The sequence below is a fragment of the Lolium perenne genome, chromosome 4, assembly GCF_019359855.2.
Source record: "Lolium perenne isolate Kyuss_39 chromosome 4, Kyuss_2.0, whole genome shotgun sequence".
Taxonomy (NCBI): Eukaryota; Viridiplantae; Streptophyta; class Magnoliopsida; order Poales; family Poaceae; genus Lolium; species Lolium perenne.
In genome coordinates this window covers 159,682,967-159,695,946 of record NC_067247.2, presented here as the reverse complement: position 1 = coordinate 159,695,946, position 12,980 = coordinate 159,682,967, and the positions used below count along the sequence as shown (strand labels likewise).

General features: G+C 45.2%; 1 protein-coding gene across 1 annotated transcript; it reads left to right on the top strand.

Moving 5' to 3' along the window:
• Positions 1-3,914: 3,914 nt before the first annotated feature.
• On the top strand, positions 3,915-9,492 carry LOC127348709 (uncharacterized). Its single transcript, XM_051374641.2, has 6 exons — positions 3,915-4,035; positions 4,113-4,265; positions 4,370-4,561; positions 4,657-4,743; positions 4,822-4,955; positions 9,101-9,492. Exons 2-6 carry the CDS (start codon positions 4,128-4,130, stop codon positions 9,201-9,203), a joined length of 654 nt encoding a protein of 217 aa, XP_051230601.1. The 5' UTR covers positions 3,915-4,035; positions 4,113-4,127; the 3' UTR covers positions 9,204-9,492.
• Positions 9,493-12,980: the final 3,488 nt, after the last annotated feature.

The following is a 12,980-nucleotide window of genomic DNA, read 5'->3' as shown; positions in this document are numbered from 1 at the left end:
TAAATGAATATAGCTTTGCAAGTTATCAATGATCATGAGGAGACTATTATGATTGAGTATGCAAGTTGTGCCATATAAACTTTAACATGAGAGCGCTGCTCGATAGATAAGAATAACCTGTTAATTGTTCTCTGACCAAGAACGAAGTTTGCCATCACCAACTATGATTTCTTATGCACCTTTATTTGTGATTACCTTATACTTGTTTCAAGTTGAGTTATATGAGGAAGTTGTTTACTAGAATGTCTTGTGTGAATGAATATGATGCTTCTTGTCCGTATTTTATTTATCGACTCTTCACTCCATAAACATGTGGTCCTGTTTACCGAGTTCAGTTTCGCTTGGGGACAAGCGAAGTCTAAGCTTGGGGGGAGTTGATACGTCCAATTTGCATCACTATTTCATATCATAATTTGCTGTTATTCATTGATATATTTCATATTTGGACATAATACTTATGTTATTTCATCTATTTTGCATGTTTCATGATTATTGGAGGATCGAGCACCGGAGCCAGGATTCTGCTGAAAAAAGCGCTGTCAGAATGCAATATTTCGGAAGATCAACAGTTGATGGAAATTATACGAAAAACCTTATTTTTCCAGAAGATGAAGTGAGCCAGAAGGGGGAGCTGAGGGGACCCGAGGTGGGCCCACCCCATAGGCTGGCGCGGCCCAAGGCCTGGCCGCGCCGCCCTGTGAGGAGGGGGCCCACAGCCCCCTCTCGCCTCCTTTTCTTCGCGTACGCCTTCATCCCGAAAACCTAAGCTCCAGAGGGTACCTCGCGAAGAGTTACAGCCGCCTCTGCGAGGCGGAGAACACCAGAGAGAAAAGAGCTCTCCGGCGGGCTGAGATCCGCCGGGGAAATTCCCTCCCGGAGGGGGAAATCGACGCCATCGTCACCGCCATCAAGTTGGACATCATCTCCATCACCATCATCATCATCTTCATCATCATCACTGCCGTCTCCACCGCTGCACATCGTCACCGCTGTAGCAATTTGGGTTTGATCTTGATTGTTTGATAGGGGAAACTCTCCAGGTATTGATTTCTACTTGTTATTGATGCTATTGAGTGAAACCGTTGAACCAAGGTTTATGTTCAGATTGTTATTCATCATCATATCACCTCTGATCATGTTCCATATGATGTCTCGTGAGTAGTTCGTTTAGTTCTTGAGGACATGGGTGAAGTCTAAATGTTCGTAGTGAAGTATGGTTGAGTAATATTCAATGTTATGATATTTAAGTTGTGGTGTTATTCTTCTAGTGGTGTCGTGTGAACGTAGACTACACGACACTTCACCTTTATGGGCCTAGGGGAATGCATCTTGTACTCGTTTGCCGATTGCGGGGTTGCCGGAGTGACAGAAACCTAAACCCCCGTTGGTATATCGATGCAGGAGGGATAGCAGGATCTCAGAGTTTAAGGCTGTGGTTAGATTTATCTTAATTACTTTCTTGTAGTTGCGGATGCTTGCAAGGGGTATAATCACAAGTTTGTATTAGTCCTAGGAAGGGCGGTACATTAGCACAGGTTCACCCACACAACACTTATCAAAACAATGAAGATTAATTAGCCGTATGTACCGAAAGCACTAGACTAAAATCCCGTGTGTCCTCGAGAACGTTTGGTCATTATAAGTAAACAAACCGGCTTGTCCTTTGTGCTAAAAAGGATTGGGCCACTCGCTGCAATTATTACTCTCGCACTTTACTTACTCGTACTTTATTCATCTGTTACATCAAAACCCCCTGAATACTTGTCTGTGAGCATTTACAGTGAATCCTTCATCGAAACTGCTTGTCAACACCTTCTGCTCCTCGTTGGGATCGACATTCTTACTTATCGAAGATACTACGATACACCCCTTATACTTGTGGGTCATCAGGGAGTAACATAAGTAGTAACATTAACAACATACAATGCCAACTAAGCATTTTTTTTTAGATGAAAGGCACTGAACGTGCCCGACTTTGAATTAACAAAGCCAACAACGGCGAGATTGATACAAAGTGCTGAACCCAGCTTACAGACCGACACCACACACCCACACGAACTACCGAAGAAGCTACAACCGGAAGCGCGACCAAGAAGCTCAACCAAAGCGCCTACGAGGACTCGAAGAAGAGCTGGAGTCTACAGTGTCGGGCCGGAGCTCACCCGAGAGCGAGCCATTTTCACGCGCGCCTCAACAACACTCCTTCGTCGCAGAAGTGCCACCGGAGGCCGACCACCACCGAGGACCGACCCGCTATGCTCACAGACCGAGAAGTAGCACCAAGGAGGCTCGACCCGGGAAGGGGGACGGAGCATGCCTTGCCGAAGATCGCCAAACGAAGCCACCTTCGCCCCACAACCTTCGGAGAGCAACTTGTTATGGACTCCAAGACGATGTCTTCAAGAAGATCGCGACACCGGAGTGCCGCCACCGCCCGATCCGAGGATCTTGGGTTTTCACCCGGAGACTGTAGAAAGACGGAGAGAAGCCCCATGACGCCTTCAGGAAGGGGACGGCGTCCACAGACGTCGCCATCATGGCCCAAAAGGGCAAGGGTTTCCCCTCGGCATGGCCTCTCCTTCTTCTACACAGGGTTAGGCCGTCGAATGACAACCGAACCGCCGCCACAACAAGCTGCTCGCCGCGACCACGTCGCCCACACGACCATGGCCAACGACCAGCACCAGAACCTCTGGCTCGCCCGACAACCAGCAAGGTTCCCACCGACCAAGGCCGCCGCCTTGAGACCAAACTCCTCGCGCCGCCGGACCGCAACAGAGCACCGAGAGCCACCACCTATGCAGAACAACCGCTCCCGAACAGACGACAACCGACCTCACTGGCCTCTGCCCCACGCAGAACACCAGGTGAGAGAACACCTCCACAGATCTGGGCTGCCCACAGCCACCACGACTCGTGCCGACATCAGATCTGAAGAATGGCGGGGAAGGACAGCCGCAGCGAGATCTGCGGCCAGCAACCACCCCGGCTGCCGGCATCGCAAGATCTGGCAAAGGGGACACGCAGGGGGCTCGAAACGGGGCCGGGCCCCTGCCCGGCCGGCCGAAACCCCCTAGGTCCTGCGACCTGCGCCCTCCCGGAGAACGCCCAGGCCGCGCAGAAGGCCGATGCGCCGCCGCCCTGAGCGCCCACCGCCGCGTGTTCCGCCCGCCTCCGCTGGCCCGACGGCCGGCGCCGCCCGCAGCCGCCGCCCGGGTGCCATCGCCATGCTCGCGAGGAGAGCCTGCGCGCGCGGGGCGCTGAGCCCTCCGCCAGCCGACCACGAGGAGGGGAGCCTCACCGCCGCCGTCAACCACACGGGCTAGGCCCGGCGGCGACCGTCGGTGGCGGCGGGGCGAGGAGGTGGGAGGAGGGGTTAGGGTTAGGAGAGCGGGGGAGCGGGCAGGGGGATCTTCTGGCTCGTCTAAATGTCCCAACTAAGCATTTTCATGACATGTCATGTTATTAATTGAGAAAAGAGAGGATAGTGGTAACTAGCTATATTACCATCACATCACATATTCCAAGGCAAAATGAGTCTACAACTTAATAAATATAGCATTTTCTGATAATGTATGTTACTACCTAATGTTACTCTCCACTATGACTAGTCTTACAAAACAACATGCTATTATCAACAAACAGTAGTGGTTAGCTGCCGAGACAGAATTCACCACCCTTAAACCTCGGAGATTTGATGATTCAACAATGCTTCGAGATTTTACAACACTCCTAGTAGGGATAATTTTTTTTTTTTGAGAAAAAGTAGGGATAAATGGGAAGTCCAATAAAGCTTTCTCGTCAAATCTTCAGCAGCCCATTAGTCTCGCTACATGGGAAGCCCAACAAGGCCAGTAGAACCTCTTCTCTAGAACTGCTGTGCTTCGCATAGACGGATTGTCTGAAACCTGAAACGCCACGCCAAATCCCCACCCACGATAGAACCAAAATCCAACTCTGCGCCGGCGGCGGCGGGGCGTGGAACCACGGCAGAGTCTTCCGGCAAGCAGGCACACCATCTAGATCCGCAACTATGTGCGTTCCTTTCTTTCCTGCCAGGAATGGAGTCTACCCACATAATTTGATCCCACCGTGTGCACTTTTGTATGCAGAGGACTGGTCACAGGATGCAGGCTTTGCTGCGGAATGTCTATCGATCCGGAACCCGCGGCACGTCTCTGAAGTTCCTGGACTGCACTCCTCCCGGGGCTGCCCAGTCGTTCATAGAACCTCTGAGGCCTTGCAGCTGGATTCGTCAAATCGTGGTGTGTGTGCCAGTAATCGTATTGGGTATACCTGTTGCCGGCTTGTCTTCCTATGTTAGTAACTGATCCTGGTCGTGTCTATCGGATTGAATTTTGATGTGCAGAGTCCAGTCATTCCACACGAAGGTGTTCAGGCTTATGGTTTCTGCACCAAGGTTTTGTCGGTGAGGGGGTTCTCGACAGTGGGGGCTGCGGAGGTTTCTGCCGAGGATGAAGATTCCAGCTCTCCCATGGTTGAGCACCCGCCACACATCAAGTTCAAGAGGCCTGACAAGACGGCCAGGCACATTATGAATGTAAGAAGAGTTATTTTCCAGGAGGCGTATCACATCCAGTAAGGTTGCAGTGATCACTTAAACAGCTTAACATATTCATGAATCGAATTTCTCAGATCTTGAACAAAGAGGCAGTCGACAAAGTCCGCACAGAGAGGGAGATTCCTGATGTGCAGCCTGGATGTATTGTCCAAATGAGAGTGGTAAGTACCAAGTAAATGCATTCTCTCCTCAGTGCTGTTCATTTGTATATCAGTCGCTCTGATTCTCTATATAAACAGCAAGTGCCTGAGAACAAGCGGCGTGAGTCTACATTGAAAGGCATCGTCATAGCAAGGCGCAATGCTGGGATTGCTACAACTTTCAGATTGCGTAGACTAGTAGCTGGCGTGGGAGTTGAGTCTGTCTTTCCACTGTAAGTCACACCCAATATGTTCTTCTCTCTTCCATTTTCATGTTGATAGTGCTTTGTTTCTGATCTTTGCATGTGAACATCATAGTTGACTGAACTAAAAAAAAGTTTTTGCTTTGTTATATTCTGTCTCTGAGCTATTCGGGATTCACTGCCTTCTCGATATACTTGATAATATCTCATCTGCCAATGGGAATGGTGGCACCAGCTTAATTCTGGTCCTTGTGTAGTTCTGTTAGTTGTAAATCCATGACATATCATCTAAACCATACTTCCTCCATTCTATGAAGTTAGTCATAAGTCAAAGCTTACTAAGTTTGAACAAAAATATAAAAGAAATTACCAACATCTACAATATTGAATAAATACACTATGAATATATATTTTATGGTGGATATGCTGATATTGATTTGGTATTGTAGTGCTCATATTCTTGTCTATAAAATTGGGTCGAACTTAGAAAACATTTGACTTTTGACTAAATTTGTATATTTTAGAATGGTGGGAGTGCTAAGTATGGTTAATGAACCCTTAAGTGAACAGTGAAAGATACTAGTAGTGTTTGATACAAAGCACAGAGTATTTTGTTAATTGCTATTTGTCTGTACATAATCAATTGCTTGTCCTGTGTTAGTTTTTTTTGAAACAAGGCAAAAGACTTGCCATTTTCATTGATAAAGAAGAAGTATGAGAGTTTTACATTCCCATACTTGGCCAACAAGGACAAGCAAAAAAAACCGAACACCTACTCTCGCGGAATTACATTACTCAATGCTTTCGCTCCCGCCATACTCCATGTAGCAACCTCATCTTTGATCTTTGTTATTACCATGTTCGCGGTGGAAGCTTTGTTTCGGAAAACACGTGCATTTCGTTCCTTCCATATTTCCCATGATATCAACATAGCAAGAGAAGCCATGGCCTTTCTACCTTTCCTATGCTTATGGATCTCATCTGTCCACCATTCTTTGACATTTCTTCTAGAATGCCAAGCACTTGGGTCAACATCATGTAGCCCAAGCCAACACACTTGAAGAGCAAGTGGGAGGCGGATTCATGAACTTGGTTGCAAAGCTTGCACCTTCCACAATTTGTCCATCCCCTCTTTTGGAGCCTATCCGCCGTCCAAACTCTATTTTGGATAATCGACCACTCGAATGTTTTGCATTTAGGTGGAGCCCAAGGTTTCCAAACAAGGGAAGGCAATGATGATTTGTGTGACCCAAGAATTGCATATTGTATGCCGATTTGGAGGAGTAGCATCCGCTATTGGTGAGCTTCCAAGAGATGGAATCCGGGTTGTTAGGGTTCAATTGCACCGATTGAATCATTTCCCAAAGGGTTGCAAATTGCGTGATTGTGCTCAAGTGTTAGGCCATCATTGGTGTTGATCTTGGAGATCCAAAAGTTGTCATCCAAAGCCTTGCTAACGGAACACCTTTTTCCTTGTGTGATTTTGTAGACGAGGGGTGCTATGTCTTTTGGTCTTTTTTCCATCAAGCCAAGGGGCCTCCCAAAAAGTGCTTTCTTTCCATTTCTGATGGAGATCTTTGTCGCCGCGGCGAATAGCTCTTTATCTTGGTTGTTGCATGGGTTTCCAAGGCCAACCCACGGTCTTGCCTCATCACTCCATTCATGCCAAAGCCATCTCATGCGGAGAGCCAAAGCGAATTTTGCAATGTTTGGAATCCCAAGGCCTCCATATTCCTTGGGCTTACACACCATATCCCAACTAACTTTACATTTTCCTCCGGTGACTTTATCACTTGCCGCCCAAAGAAAGGCTCTTCGAATTCTATCAATTTTCATGAGCACCTCCACCGACACATTGAGGACGGTAATGTAGTAGATGACAATGCTAGTGAGGACGGACTTCACAAGGGTGGACCGGCCGGCCATGGTGACATGTTTCCCAATCCATGGGAAGAGCTTGGCGGCCACTTTATCTTCTAACAGTTGAAAGTGTATCCTTTTTAGCCTAGTGACTGAAAGAGGAAGTCCGAGGCACTTCATTGGGAAGCTTGTACGGGAAGCCGGAAAGGCTTGAAGGATGTCATTGAGATCAAGCTCTGTACATCTAATCGCCGCCACTTGACTTTTTGCGCAATTAGTGACAATTCTGGTTACATCTCCAGTGTTGCAAGGTGGTAGAAAGGTAGTTGATGTCATCCTTGTTGGGAACCATGAAAATAGCGGCGTCGTCGGCATAAAGAGAGGTGCGAACCGCGGGATCCGACCCCCTCAACTTATGGAGATGCCCTTGTTTAGTGGCCTTCCGGAGAATGTGATGAAGTGGATCAATGGCCAACACAAAGAGGAGCGGAGACAACAGGTCCCCTTGTCAGAGCCCCCCTCCATGCTTGATGGGGTTTCCGGCGATGCTATTGAGAAGCACTCTTGAAGATGAGGTTGATAGGAGGGTTGCGATCCAATCCCGAAATTTGCTTGGGAAGCCCAAGTGTTGGAGTAAATCGATCAAGTAGTCCCATCTAACCGAGTCAAATGCTTTTTTTGATGTCAAGCTTGAATAGAAACGTTGGCATTTTGGACCTATGTAATTTCCTTGCCACGTTTCGAACATACAAGAAGTTGTCATGAATACTCCTTTTCTTAATGAAGGCATTTTGGGCATTTGAGATAAGAATATTCATGTAGGGTGCAAGATGAGTGGCCAACATCTTGGATATTAATTTTGCGACGGCATGAATGAGGCTTATTGGGCGGAAGTCGGTGATCTCCTCCGCTCCTTCTTTCTTTGGAATGAGAGCAATGTTAGCGGAGTTGAGCCAATGAAGGTGATTGGTGCGTAAGCTCGAAAAATGGTTGATCATCGCCATGACATCAGCCTTTATTGTGCCCCAACAAGCTTAAAAAAAGCCCCCGTAAAGCCATCCGGGCCCATCCGGGCCTGGGGCTTTATCACAAGTGGTCCCATCCACCGCGGCTTTGACTTCCTCGTTCGTGAACTCCCCATTGAGGAGTGATAAGTCACAATGTGTGGAATGAATCGTTGTCCAATTGAAGTTTTTAGATCGCAGAGGGCCCCTTTTGATTATATTTTTGAAGTGGCTGTGTATGATGCTCTTCTTTTGGTCATGCTACGTGACCCACCCATTATTGTGCTTGAGGCGTAGAATGTGATTCTTCCGTCTTCGTGCATTGACACGTAAATGGAAAAATCTAGTGTTCGCATCCCCCTCTTTTAGGGTTGTTATCCTTGAGGCTTGTATCTTCCTTGATCTCTCTAGGGCCGCCAACCCTATGACTCTCTTCTTCAATCTTGATCTAAGCTCTCTTTCTTCATTAGAGAGCATTCTATTTTGTTGCGCCATATCAAGTTGGAGGATGACCTTCAACGCCATTTGAAGCTCAACCTTAGCTTTGGAGAAAAGCCCTTTGCTCCACTTCCTCAATTTCTTCCTGGTGTTCTTTAGTTTGTGAAAAGGGCGTTGACACGATTCGACATGATTGGTATTATCATTCTAAGCTCCATTGACAACCTCCGCAAATCGCTGCATTTTTATCCAAAAGTTTTCGAAGCGAAAGGATTTCGGCTTTTTGGGGCCACTTTCATTTGCAAGGAGAGGGCATTGGTCGGATAATGACGATGAGAGGGCGTGTAATATGTGTTTGGAGAAAGTGACATCCCAATCTTCATTGCAAAAGAAGGCATCAAGCTTGCTCATAGTAGGGTCTTGTTGTTCGTTGCTCCATGTGAAGTTGCGGTTTTGAAGATGTATCTCCTTGAGGTCACAAATGTTTAGCGCGTTGCGGAATCTCACAATTCGACTACGGTTGGAGTTGGCTCTATTTTTATCTCTAGCGCGGTAAATTTGGTTGAAATCGCCATTAACTAACCATCTTGTTCCGGGTGGTGGTTTAGCATCCAGCTGCGGTTAAACCACCTTTCATGAGTACATAGCCTCTGTCCTGCGTCTGCTATCGGACCGAATACATTGGAAGAACGACATGAGTAGGATACTTCATATAGGCTCTCCTTTTGTCTCCAGGATCTGTTAATTTCTTGAATCCTTCACATAAAAGTTGTCTTAAGTTTTTAAAGAATTCATAATAAATGAAAGATATCATCACATAATACTTGTTTGATGCAGACTATTTTCCTGATGCTAGTTGTCTTGCGCATTCAGGTACTCGCCAAACATCAAAGAAATCAAGATCTTGGACAGGAAGAAAGTCAGGAGAGCAAAGCTGTATTACCTTAGGGACAGAATGAATGCACTTAAGAAATGAGACCACAACATGAGCTTAGTTTTTACCGTTTTGCTTCTGATGTGTATCTGCATTGCTTCAGTTGCCATAGTGCTTGCAGTTGGAGACGCCCGATGCTTAGTTCCAGCTCCTAAAACTAGTGTCTCCAGTCACCATGCATGGTTTCTGGAGCGAAGTGCTAACAGAAGTTTTGTTTCTGTTATTTGGAATTTAACAGTGTGGATCGGTACTATTTTGTGCTTTCTAGCTGTCAGTGTACAAGAAAGAAATAAAACACCCAGGATCTGTAGCTCCTCCATTTCTTTTCGAAGATTTTGGTACTAGTATATTTGCCTGTTTTGGTAAGGTAGATACTCAAAGATGGCAGTTTTCTACTCGAGAGAAGCCTTCTTGGAGCAGAAAATGTCCCGTTTGTTATGCAGGAATTTTGTAGAATTTTCCGCGTAGATGGTATCCTGTCGCTCTAACTGCTCTTCCGGCCACGAGCAGGGCATGTGCACTCTTTGCAGAGGAGAAAACAGCGAGATCATCCTGAATTCTTGGATTGAACGGGCTACGTGTCCATGCATTTTGCTCAAACTATTGATAGAATGATAGTGTTTGCATGTTGTTTGGGTCTCCTACCTCCGGCTCCAGGTCATGCAAGCATGGGTGATAAACTCATAAACATCTATGAACACTGCATTTTCAGGCCATTGATTATCCTGTGGAACAGCTCAAGTTTGAACTCCGATCGTATCGGTCTTACTCTCATGTACCTTGGTTTTGGATACTGAAAAGTGAGAGCTCGTGCCTGAAACAGTACAGTAATTCCTGCTGCAAGATCCCATGCATATGGGGCCGTACGTTCTACCCACTGTATGCTGAGCTCCCTATCTGGAGAACTTTTTTTGCCAAGCCATGTGAGATTATTTCCTCCACTTGTTGCAGGAGGTGTCACATCAGGAACGCGACACCTGAAACTCGTGTGCCAGGGGGTGACGTCGCCGGAATCCCAGTTCGTGCTTGGATGGGCTTTTGCTGCTCTGGCTTGTCAGGATCGCCTGCTAAGTGGGCCGTGGTCCCTGCCTTCATCATCATCATCAATTCATCATGCCGTGCTCTTCATAAGATCGTTCTTATATGAGTGTTGATGGTTTCTCAAAAAAAAGAGGGCTGATGGAGGGGAAAAATCCATCTTATGAGTGTGGAGGGAGTCTTGGATTACAAAAGGCGCAAGTATTAATAAGGTGGTTACTAAATACAATAATTTATATTTCATTTAGGCATACAAATGTTATGCAAGTCAAGATACTGACTGTGGAAGTGATCGTGAGTGATGTACACCAACACTATAACCTGATAATGAGGCAAATATAATATACCTAGGGCCATTCGATATCGGTATCACTAATCAAAAGACTATATGAGACCATTTGGGGAATAAAAGTACCATCATACAAGTCTTAACATGTGATTGGAGTGATGTACAACAACTTGATAATGTGGCAAATATAGCATATCTAGGGCCATCTTTGAATTGTATGAGTTCTATAAGATTTTTTAATAGAATTCTAATCCATAGACCCTAGGAAAAAAACCTTGCATCGAAAGCCCTTCCTCGGGCATTGTTGCCTTTCACAATGTCTCGAGCGAAAGAATCTCTACCTACCATTCCTCTGAAAGTTAAACATTTTACTCACATGCTTTTTCGCGGGAAGTCAAACATTCACTTGATTCTTTATTTTCCATGGGCCTGAGGTAGCGGAAGGAAATAAATTACCGAGAAATACCAAGGGATGCATTATTTTTTGCATGTTAAGGTCCACAGACACACGAGTCTAAGCAAGTTGATTTTTTTTAATTTAAAACATAGGAACAACTTTGTCAATTGCGCTCGCTTGGTGAAAGACTCATAAATTGCTCCCCCATGAACCATTATGAGAAAGACTCATTTTGTTATATCTTCACATCTGCATTGTCACCAAATTGAATGGAGAGCTTCAAGAATATGATATCTTCGGGATTATGATCTTAAACTAGTGCTTATAAACTGTAGATGATGACACTGTTTGATATCATCCCCCCATGGGCCATATTAAATCTTCCTTTTGATGCAAGCTCATGGAGAGATATAAAACCCAACATAGAAACACCAAACCCATAGATCATGTGTTTATTCACAAAGAGCATTTGACATTGACTTATCATACCACGAGATCACTTGATGCAACTTGGTATCATCTACGCTTTGTGTGTTGATCTTGGCAACATAGTATCTTTTCTTTGCTATTCATTATGATGATGTCTTCAATGAAAACATGTATCCTCACACAATATTATTCTTTAAGACACATGTACACCATAGTCTCAATTCTCTCATGACCATTCTTCGGACTACATCTTGAACATCACCTTGGTCAACGCCTGATCTTCTTCATGCTCTATCACAATCTCTTGAGAAAACAGTGAATTCTTCACTTGATTGCATGATCCAAGCCTTGGTCAACCATGGCTCACGAGGTCACTATAACCGGAGTTAGAGCCATATCATGAATTCTTATATTGCAATAATCTTCTTAAGATCGTGATCCTTCATTGCTTAACTTATAAGATAGATAATGATGTTTGGTTCACACAATAAATTTTCACTTGCTTCCGGATACCACAAGTATGCGTGTACCATCAAAATTTACAACAATTTTGGGTGCCATCTTTCCTGTGTGCAAAGAAAACCGTAAGAGCGAAAACAAAAAACAATTCATTTCACTTAGGGATGGTATCCTTGTTCTAATCACCCCAAAGGGGATACTTTGTTGCAGTATACTCCAATTGTCTGCCTTGAAGTTTCGTGAGGGAAACCATCAAGAACATATGTTCGAGCCGAGAACAATCGTTCCTCAAAGACGCTCATATGATAGCGCACACTCCATGAGAAGGTCCGGTGGCTGATCAGTGAACCCATTCGGCAAAGAAGAAATTGAAGACTATGCCTATGATGACCATCATCGATAACATGGGAGGTAGAGGCAATCTTGAGCCCCTCATAGTGGAAATTCAAGAGACTCCCTTGCCGAAAAGATTCCAGCAACTCGAAGCCATACGCAAGAGACTCCAATCCCTTCAGTTCTTTGAATTGTACTCTACCTCTGTCTACATCGTTTGCTGCGGACCATAGGAATGTGCAATCTCTTACTACTCGCACTAAAGAGTGGAGATAACTTGGTTCTTGTAATACCCCGTTTTTCATTAACTCCACTTTTTTGATTTCCTCTTGAACAATATTTTGTGGCAGCCTTTTTATTTGGATATCTTTGGGATCCATTTGAACTAGGCATTTTGATTTCAACATCTCCATTGTGAGCTCATGAGACTCAACAACGCTCGTCACTCTATGCTCATATGTATCTTCATTTGGGAGGCTAATGCCATTCCTGCTATGCTTAGTCCAGGATTATCACCGGCCACATACGGTGTGTGGTGACGTGCCAGTGCCCCAAGTGTAGTCCATGCTCCATCTGATTCTGACCATCGCACGCATGCACTGCACAAGGCTTGGCTACTTTGTAATGCAAACATAGCGTGTAGTATTTTTTTCCTTAGATAATATTATGATTTATGACTTCAGCAAAATTATAATTAAATTACAAATCAAGAATATCTACAATACACCCTGTGTAACTGTAAAAATCCCATATTCATGAATCACTTGACACGGTACTTTCAATAAAAAAGAAGTTGATAAGAGACCTTGGGGGATCTTCAATATATCTCTTTGGTGTGTTTCTAGGTACAATGCAGCTCATCTCATGAGACATA

Excerpts from the sequence above, each read along its gene's own strand:
- LOC127348709 (XM_051374641.2), top strand. The coding sequence starts at position 4,128 with ATGCAGGCTTTGCTGCGGAATGTCTATCGATCCGGAACCCGCGGCACG. Across the intron at positions 4,266-4,369 it reads GCTGGATTCGTCAAATCGTG|AGTCCAGTCATTCCACACGA; the intron begins GTGTGTGTGCCA and ends TTTGATGTGCAG. Across the intron at positions 4,956-9,100 it reads GTTGAGTCTGTCTTTCCACT|GTACTCGCCAAACATCAAAG; the intron begins GTAAGTCACACC and ends TTGCGCATTCAG.